Source organism: Helianthus annuus, chromosome 9, assembly GCF_002127325.2.
Source record: "Helianthus annuus cultivar XRQ/B chromosome 9, HanXRQr2.0-SUNRISE, whole genome shotgun sequence".
Classification (NCBI taxonomy): Eukaryota; Viridiplantae; Streptophyta; class Magnoliopsida; order Asterales; family Asteraceae; genus Helianthus; species Helianthus annuus.
The window spans coordinates 167,225,744-167,235,579 of NC_035441.2; the positions used below are offsets into that span (position 1 = coordinate 167,225,744).

Genomic DNA, 9,836 nt, shown 5'->3' on the forward strand with positions numbered 1-9,836 from the left:
AGCCTGCGTCTAGCCTAGGTAGTCTTCATTCTCACTGATCAGACCCTTCGTTTGAGTTCGTGTCTAGCTTTCTAGTATTATTATTTTATTTAGGATTTTTAGAAACCCCCCCCCCCAAATTAATAAACAATTTAGTATGTCGTGTCAGTTTGAGTCTAGATAGAGTCGTAGCGTAGTCAGTAGAGTCTCGTGGGTTCGACACTCGGACTTACCTTAGCTTTACTACATCGATCGGTTCACTTGCCGGTTGCGTGTTTTTAGGGTTTAGGTCGAGTCTTAGTTTTATAAATTTAAAGCTTAGAGAGTCTAGAAATAGGGTAATTTAGTTAGTTTTATTTGACCTATTTTCAGCACATCACGACCCGTTAGTTATAAATTTACAGTATTAAGAGTTTTTACATATGTTTCTGATATCTACCAACTACCCACAGTATTTGTCACTCGACCAGATCTGTGACTGTGGTCATATCACCATTGGCTGCCCCAATGAATGACGTATATCACTTAATTTTAGGTTCGCCCACCTAACGTGATAAAAACAGTAGTAATGTGCACAATACCCCACATACTGGCTGTAATTTGGTGATTACATAAACTTAATCACTGTAATTATAATTCTGAAAATAATTTGGAGTATTGTAAAACATTTTGATAAAAAGAGAATGACTCACATTGCAGATTTAACGAGCAAATAGATAAGCCTACTGATTAGCCTTGATTACACCTAGTTTAACACGATGCACACACAGGCAGGTTAGTAACTAATACAGCAGTTACGTCAATTCACGAGATTAAACCCTCACAACGATTAATCAGTGCAATACTCGATAATTCAATCGGATTCACAACGAATAACAGAGCATAGTCCGAATTCGAACAGCACTCAAATATTCAAGTCGAAATCACGACGAATAATCAAAGTACAAGCTCAATTGAGCAGCACCCGGACTATCGTTGGATAGTTATAATCGATCGGACGTTGAATCGTAATAGCGATCGAGTTATTACCCTGATTGCGGCGGCACCTCGTGATCGTGTGTGTGTTGTGGACTGTATTGCATGTAACTCGACGTACACAGACTATTTGTGCAACGTTTTAACACCTCTGTGCAAGTGCCAATGTCGGCTATTTATAGCCAGAAATTCGACTGGCTTACGGACCGTATGCCTAACCCCTTACGGTCCGTAAGGGAACCTGGTCTGCTTACGGTCCGTAAGGACCAACCTTTACGGTCCGTAAAGGACGCAACCTATTTCCTAGCCTAGCTGAGTTCGGTTGTAGCCTGGATGACTCAAGTTTTCAGCCAATTGAAACAAAGCAACGTTTTAATTAGGATAATTATCAATGAGGGTTTGCCCCCCTCGAGTTTTTAGGGGCCTTGATCCTGATTCCGATTGTTCCGGAAATTTCAGGGTTTATGCCAAATTACTTGGGTGTCTTAATTAGGGTTTTCTTATTGGATAATTATTATTCTAATTACGAATTTTATTGACGGTTGTTACAGGTAGTATTAAAATGAGGCCAAAAGAGAGGATGAAGAGGAGAAGAAAGGAAGTCATAGGACTGAAGAGACTTTTGAGGAGAATTAGAAAAGGGAAAAATAGTTTCATCAAAAATAACATGACGGTTGATGAGAATTTTTTTAGTAGCGAGGTCAAGGCATTTATATCCTCGATGATTAGAGGGATAACCAAGAAAAACACAAGGCATGGACCGATGTTCGAGTTTGTTAATGGTGGTGTGAGGAATTAAAGGGTAACACAAACAACCAAATACACGAAGGTGTGTATAAGATGGACGAGTGAGGTAGAGAAGTTGAGTAGGAGAGTTGTAGTTAAGAAGTTTACTAGGAAGAATGTTTAGAAGATAAGTGGCCACCTCTAGAGCATGATGCCAATAGGTGTTAGGCATAGAAGATTGAGCAAGAAGTGTACGGATAATGTTATTAATTGTTCGAATTTTTCGCTCGGCTTTACCGTTTTGAGACGATGTATGAGGGCAAGAGAATCGAAAATGCATACCATTTTGATCACAAAATCGTTTAAATTGAGCATTGACATATTCCTTGCCATTATCACATTGAAATTGTTTAATTTGACGCTCAAATTGTGTTTTAATGAAGGTAGAGAAGGTGAGGAAGATTGAGAAAACTTGTGATTTATTACTAATTGGGAAGGTCCATAAGAAGTTAGTAAAATCATCAAGAAATAAAATGTAATAACGGTGACCACTACTACTAAGAATTGGTGAAGTCCATAAGTCACTATGTATAATATCAAAAGGTAAAGAAGTAGAATTAAAAGAATCCATAAATGGAAGTCGAACATGTTTACCAAAAACACACGATTGACAAAGTTTAGGTTTCAATTTATTACAATCAATAAAATTGGAACTTCTAAGAGAATGAAATAAATTTGAGCCAGGATGTCCAAGGCGTTGATGCCAAAGATCTTGGGTCACAGCGACAAAGGTAGATGGTGAAGTGAACTTTGAAACTTGTGTAGGATCCAATGTGTAGAGGTCACCGGAACTATTGCATCGTAGGATAGGGGTCCGGGTCTTGAGATCCTTCACAATAAAACCAAAAGGGTCAAATTCAACAGAAACATGATTATCTTTAGTGAACCGACGGACGGAAAGCAAGTTTTTGATTAAAGAAGGGGCGTAAAGGACGTTGGTTAATTTAAAAGGTGGAAAAGGTGATTGTAAGGTTTGGTTACCCTGTCCAAGGACGGGTATGGTTTTGCCATTTCCGACTACAATATTACGAGCTATGCAATTATTATAAAATAAAGACGGGAAATTAGTAAATATAGAGGTCATATGATCTGACGCACCTGTGTCCATGGTCCAGTTTTGTTCGGGAGGATTAAGTGCCATATGATATAGAGCCTGAGACAGATCTGTTGGAGTATAGCCATCTGCAGTTGACTGGGCCTGATTAGCCGCAAAGTTGTGGGCTGGTCGTGGGCCTAAAACACCTGGCCCAGCATTGTTTGTTTTGGGGACAGTTGGATAAGGGCAAGGGGGTATCCAAGGGGCCCATGGCTGTTGTAAATGGCCAGCCCAATTATGTTGAGAATGACCGGTCGTAGGGGAAAAGGAGAAATTCCATGGCACCTGTTGTGAAGAAATCGAAGATCCAGAAGAGTTCCAGCTCCCGCGTCCACGAGAAGCATACCCTCTGCCCCTACCGCGGCCCCTACCACGGCCGTGACCACGAGTGCGTTCCGATGAATCAGTCCGATTGTCTGGCTGGCGAGTATCTGAAGATCGAGAGGAGGAGTTACGATCGGCTGTGGCGGTTAGGGCTGTACCAGCAAGCTGAGCGGCTTGTTTTGCTTGATTGATTTTCCTGGTTTCTGCCATACACAGTTGAGAGCGGGTCTCGAAGCTGGGTAAGGGTTTCGTATTTTGGAGGATGAGAGCAACGCTTTCGTATTGTTCGGTGAGACCTGCGAGAATTTGTAACACCAGTTGTTCGTCGGTGATGGAGGAGCCGATGTTGGTTAGCTGGTCAAACATAATCTTCATGGCTTGGCAGTAGGCGGACATCGATTGAAACTGATCAAGGCGAGTGCTTGAAAATCGGTTGTTGAGGTCGATTGTTCTGGTTGCTTTGTTGTCTTGGAATAAATTGGCTAACGCGGTCCAGGCGTCATAGGCGGTGGTGTTGGGCTTTAGAATGGTGTGAAGAAGATCGGAAGAGATTGTTCCGTAAATCCATTGAAGAACGATTGAATCCAATCGTTCCCAACTCTCGGTAGGAGCTTTAACCTTATCTTTATCTTTCTCAACTGAAGAAGAAGTGGTACGAGGCTGTAAGTGATCATACACCTGAAAGGATTTGCACTGGATTTTAAAAAGTTCTGACCATGTTGTGTAATGGCCGGATTCGATGTCAAGGGTGATTGTATAATTGCTTGCCTTCTCATTGAATCAATATCCCTATAAATACAAATGGCTCTCCACTATTTTGGGAGGAGATAACCACCAAATAAATACAAAGATTTATCTCTAATAATATAAGATATAGATCTATACAAAATATAAACTTGATCTAATCTATTAATTATAATTAGAGTTAATTACTGTTTTCGTCCCTGAGGTTTGTCAAAAATAACGGTTTCAGTCCATTAGTTTAAAAATTACGATTTCAGTCCATTAGTTTCATTTTCGTAACCATTTCAGTCCACTTTTCAAACGGCGTTTGTTTTATGCAGTTAATGGAAGCACGTGCTTGTCACGTGATGGGCAATTTAGAGATGAATTGGGGGTCAGGGTTTGGATGAATAAGGGGTAGGTGGTGTTTAATACAACTGGGTTTGTGAGAATTGGAATAGAAATGACCAAATTGCCCATCACGTGACAAGCACGTGCTTCCATTAACTGCATAAAACAAACGCCGTTTGAAAAGTGGACTGAAATGGTTACGAAAATGAAACTAATGGACTGAAATCGCAATTTTTAAACTAATGGACTGAAACCGTTATTTTTGACAAACCTCAGGGACGAAAACAGTAATTAACTCTTATAATTATATTTGGTAATGTCTTGGTCACCAAGTTAAGGTTATTTGGTAATGTCTTGGTCACCAAGTTAGGGGTAGCCTATATAAACCAAGGTAGGGTAGACATTATTAAAAGGGTCAAGAGAAGATAAACCGAGTTATGGTTTTATGAGTTATTGTAATCAAGTTTTTTGAGTTATATTTTCTTGGTTATAATAAAAGTTCTTGGAGAGTTATTCCATTCGTTCTTGTTCTTCTGTTTGATTATTCGATTGGGACTTGAATTGGTATCAGAGCCAAATTCAAGAACCTTAATCAAATACATCGCCACCGTCGGAAGTAGCCGTTGTTGCCGGAAGTAAACATCGCCTTCATTGCCGTGTTTTACCGATTGAACTAAATCGAGTTCCATCATTGCCGCTACCGCCGATCGAACGAACCGTATGATACGTAAGTTTGTTCGAAATTAAATAAAAAAAGCAGTGTATTTTTATTTTTGATTGGTTGGTTTGTCAAATAAGATGATTTGATTTTTTTTGGTTGAGTTTTGTTGGCACTGCATACCAAAACAAAAGAAAAAATATCAAAACAATTTATTGTTTTCTTTTTTTGCGAAACAGCGTCCAAAAAAAGACAAGAAAAAAAAGAATTGGTTTGCCGTGAGGAAATTAGAGAAAAGAAAAAGACGAAACTCAAGTCAATTTAGTTTGATTTTATTTTGTAGAACAGCGTTTGAGAAAAAAAAATATAATAACAAGTTGGTTTATTTATTTTTTGAGGGTTTAAAATAAGTGGAGCTTTAAACATTAAACGTTGTTTGGGTTGAACAAGTGGGTTCAATTCAAGATTTTTTTTATCCGGGTTTTTCGAGATGTATTCGCGACTAGGTTTCTGCGAGCAAACGCGTTCGGTTCTGAAAAGTTGTTCAGAAATCAATGACGGACGGGAACAGACCACCACCGGTTGTGGTTAAGGATCAAAGTAGCACAACTTTACAGTGTCCAATGTTAACCGAAACAAATTACAACATCTGGGCGATTCGTATCAAGGCAGTATTCAAGGTTCATGGAATACAGCAAGCTTTAGAACCAGGCGAAAAGGAGGTAGATGCCAAAAAGGATGACATGGCAGTTGCACTTCTACTTCAAGCAATACCCGAAGAGCTCGTGTTTCAGGTAGCTCAGTTTCAGACTGCAAAGGAAATCTGGGAAGCGTTGAAGACACGGTATGTTGGGGTTGAACGGGTTCGAGAGGCAAAGCTTGAGCAACTGGAAAATGAGTTCGAATCCTTGAAGATGAAAGAAACAGAGACAGTTGATTCTTTCGCAGGCAGAATAAGTCAGTTGGTTACCAAGGCAGCCAGTTTGGGAACCACCTATGAAAACAGAAAACTTACCAGAAAATTGTTAGGTTCCATTCCAGGGAAGTATGTTCCAATTGTAGCTTCAATTGAACAATTTGCAGATTTGAAGACTATGACGTTTCAGGAAGCGGTCGGTAGACTGAAGACGTTCGAAGACAGGATTAAGGGTATCGAGTCTTTAGCAGAAAATCAAGGTAATCTAATGTTTGCCAATGGTGAGTCATCCTCGAAATCCAAATCCTATGGAAATGCGCGAGGGCATGGGCGAGGCGGTTCAAGTTACCGAGGTAGACGTCAAGACTAGGATGATGAGGACCAAGATGGAAGTCAAAGCCGAGATGGTCAAGATCATGGGTCAAAGCAAACGGGTCAAAGAAAAACCAATGATCGCCAAAAAGGAAGGAAAGATAGATCACAGGTTCAGTGTTACCGTTGTGATAAATTTGGTCACTTCGCGTCAGGATGTCCGGATCGTATGAAGAAACAAGATGAAGCTAACTTAGCTAAAAACGATGATTTTGATCCATCATTATTCATGATGAGATGTGATCAAGAGACGGTTTTTCTAAATGAAGAATGGGTGAATCCAAAGCGTTTCGAGACTGAGCCAATGGAGAAAGACACTTGGTATCTCGCAACGGAGCATCGAATCACATGACGGGTAATCGAACTTATTTCTTTGAACTTAATGAACGAGTTACGGGAAAGGTGAAGTTTGGAGATGGATCTTGTATTGATATACGGGGAAAGGGATCGGTATTACTTGAAGGGGAAACGGGGGAGAAGCGTCTGTTAACCGATGTTTACTACATACCGAGTTTGCAAAACAATATCATAAGTCTTGGTCAAGCAACGGAAGGTGGATGTGACATTCACATGAAACGTGATTTTCTAACCATTCATGATGATACAGGAAAACTTATGATGAAGGTGACAAGGACCAAGAACCGTTTGTACAAGATCAACCTCAAGATAGCAAGTTCCGGTACACAAGCTAACATGACTGGAATAAAGAATTTTGCGGGTAGGGATCTACAAAGAGGTGAACTGAAAGATGATATGGCAAGTACGAGTCAGAATCTTCTCAAAGATCCAAGTTTAATGAAGAAACCCAAAATTCAAAGTCCAAAGAAAAATGTTCAAGAATTCAAAGAAAAGGTTAAGCAAAAGATTCAAACCCAAGGAGGTACATTTAATGATCCAAGAAAGCGGGTGTTTGCTCAAGATCGCAGCCGAGTCAATGGTGGTGCGAGTTCTTATGACCAAAGGACGAGTCGTGGAGAAAAGACTAGTCGAGTACAAGGTCGCAAGAATGTTCGAGCTAGGAAGGAGACGAAAAACGCAGCTAGAGATCAAGATGTGTTCTATAAGAATAAAGACAAAGAAGACATGTTAGAGCCTACCTATTTCGAGTCGGAAATTAAGGGGGTGATTGTTGGCGGTAATTCCCGACTCATCACAAGTCGATGATGGAAAAGGGTGACAAAGGAGTTCAAGTCACAAGTCGGTGAACTTGAGGGATCAATGTTTACAAGTTGGTCATAATTGGTTAAGTTTCCTAATTACATTATAATTATATTTGGTAATGTCTTGGTCACCAAGTTAAGGTTATTTGGTAATGTCTTGGTCACCAAGTTAGGGGTAGCCTATATAAACCAAGGTAGGGTAGACATTATTAAAAGGGTCAAGAGAAGATAAACCGAGTTATGGTTTTATGAGTTATTGTAATCAAGTTTTTTGAGTTATATTTTCTTGGTTATAATAAAAGTTCTTGGAGAGTTATTCCATTCGTTCTTGTTCTTGTGTTTGATTATTCGATTGGACTTGAAATGTTGCAAGAAAACTTACCATTTTCGAATTAAAAGCAATACTAACAAATGATTCATACATGTTCAATCACCAGATTAGACAATGGTTATCAAACTAAAATGCATAAAAGAAACCCTAGGCGCTCACAATCTTTACACCCGGGGATGATTATGGAAAACTAGCCAAGCATGGTGGATGATTTCATCTCCAAATCCATTGATTTCGGTATGGATTCTTCAACTGGATGGTGAAAAGTCTCCAAAAACTCCCCTAGAAGCTCTCAAAATGGTTAAAGAACAAGATAATTAGAAATTGGGGAACCCCCACCCCCCCCCCCTAAAAATCTGGTCAAGACGAATTCTTACGAAAGTTATACGCGCATTAAATGGACCCGAACCGGATCCCGGCGTTGCAGACACTGGCAGTGGAGTCGGCGACACTGGCCAACTTCTTCAATGCAAAAAAAAACGCTGCCGGGTTTGGTGGCCTTAGTCGACGCCGGCGCTAGCTCTTGTGCTTGGTTTTCACTCATTTGCCTTGTGTCGCGTCCCCGTTTGGTTCCTCATTGATCCTAGTGCTTCGGAACGCCTCCCAAACGCACCTTAAACTTGTCAAGGCCTACAAAACACAAACCATACCAAAGTAGTGCGATTCAAAAATATATTTCACATAAACTAGCACAATTAAACCGGTTAAGACTTGGACTTTTACCAACCCTTCAGTCGCTCATCTATAAGTTACACGAGCTGCACTTTTATGCAGTAGATGAACCATTGGATCAATCCAACTTTTGAGCATGTTACTTTAAGCACTACGACACACTCGCATGTTTCACTGGTGCAACAATTAATGCTTTTCATTGTTTCGTGGTTCTCTTGGTTTAGTCGGTCATTTCTCTCGTCAAAAGCTATATGAGCTGTATTTTGATATCAAACATATATTGTTTTCGTGTAAAATGCAAAGAAGTATAGTGATGAGATTATAACAATGAATAATCCGGCCACCCGACGGGTATAAAACTAGTTGATTATGGTACATGGTGAAACCGAGTTAATCTCTTAATCCATAAGTTAGTTAGTTTAGAATAGATAGATTAGATTTATTATTACAAGGCGGTTACAAGGCGGTTATGAAACTAAGGGACCAAAGTTGACAAAGGGAAACTTGTTAACTTCCCTCACTAATCGAAGAGGTGTGTCTCTACACACACATCCCTCTGCGGATCGATGCAAGGCACAGAAGGAAGGGACATGACGGTTCGGATTAATGGCTGAGAATCAACATACCTTTTCAAGATCAATCTCAACCACACAATCCAAGAGACATACCCTTTCACGAAGAGTCACGTCTTTTCATTCGTACCTTTTAGAAACTATAAATAGAGATAGTTTGATTTCATTTGTATTCACTACACTCATTCGATTTGTATGTATTACACTTATTCGATTATTATCAAAGTTGTTGTTATTCAAGTTTGTTATTCACGCTCGTTAGAGATCAAGATCCAAGTTCGGGCCAACAAAGTGGTATCAGAGCATCAGGCTCTAGGCGTGGGAATCGCAAGGCATCGCAGGGAATTCGCGATCAGGTTTCAATTTCGTTTAAATTCGCAAAGTTTCAATTTCAGAATTTATTTTCGGTTCTAGGAAGTCGGTTGAACCGAACGGTTAGGAATCTAGGGTTCGTTTGTTTTGATTCCGGGGTTATAGTGCGAATTAGTTTGATTTGGTTGTTTTGGTTATTACACGATTCGGGGAATCGGGGCTGTTAAGAATATATTGAAACCAAAAGAAAGTTTATTAGAAAGTGAAGATTATTCGGCAGGAAGATATGTCAGGAGCGACCGGGCAAAGTACGATAAATGGAAATTCTCTTTCCCAGTTTCAGTGTCCGATTCTGAAACCAACAAACTATACGGTTTGGGCTATTCGTATCAAGACGATTCTTGAAGCGAATGGTTTGTGGGAAACGATTGAACCGGCAGAAAATGCAACGGTAGACACAAAGAAAGATAAGTCTGCCATTGCATATTTGTTTCAAGCAATACCAGAGGACGTTGTATTGCAAGTTGCAAGTTGTAAGACTGCAAAGGAGATTTGGGAAAATCTAAGGATTAGACACGTTGGCGTAGATCGGGTACAAAAGGCACGTAT

General features: G+C 39.9%; 2 protein-coding genes across 2 annotated transcripts; one reads left to right on the forward strand and one right to left on the reverse strand.

The window, feature by feature from the left end:
- Positions 1-3,071: 3,071 nt before the first annotated feature.
- Positions 3,072-4,923, reverse strand: LOC110876701. The gene is made up of 3 exons (XM_022124864.1): positions 4,822-4,923; positions 3,208-3,838; positions 3,072-3,121 (listed from the first exon to the last, which is right to left on the reverse strand). Exons 1-3 carry the CDS (start codon positions 4,921-4,923, stop codon positions 3,072-3,074), a joined length of 783 nt encoding a protein of 260 aa, XP_021980556.1.
- A 523-nt stretch (positions 4,924-5,446) lies between these two features.
- LOC110876702 lies at positions 5,447-6,532 on the forward strand. The gene is made up of 2 exons (XM_022124865.1): positions 5,447-6,161; positions 6,336-6,532. The coding sequence occupies exons 1-2, from the start codon at positions 5,447-5,449 to the stop codon at positions 6,530-6,532; spliced, it is 912 nt and encodes a 303-aa protein (XP_021980557.1).
- The last annotated feature ends 3,304 nt before the right edge of the window (positions 6,533-9,836 follow it).

Bases quoted from the DNA above. Each gene is read 5' to 3' on its own strand.
- LOC110876701 (XM_022124864.1), bottom strand. From the start codon at position 4,923: ATGGAACTCGATTTAGTTCAATCGGTAAAACACGGCAATGAAGGCGAT. The intron at 3,839-4,821 runs GTTCTTGAATTT...AAATCCTTTCAG, and splicing joins TGGCGATGTATTTGATTAAG to GTGTATGATCACTTACAGCC. The intron at 3,122-3,207 runs GTAGGGGCCGCG...TCTTCACAACAG, and splicing joins CACTCGTGGTCACGGCCGTG to GTGCCATGGAATTTCTCCTT.
- LOC110876702 (XM_022124865.1), top strand. From the start codon at position 5,447: ATGACGGACGGGAACAGACCACCACCGGTTGTGGTTAAGGATCAAAGT. The intron at 6,162-6,335 runs GTAGACGTCAAG...ACTTCGCGTCAG, and splicing joins AGGCGGTTCAAGTTACCGAG to GATGTCCGGATCGTATGAAG.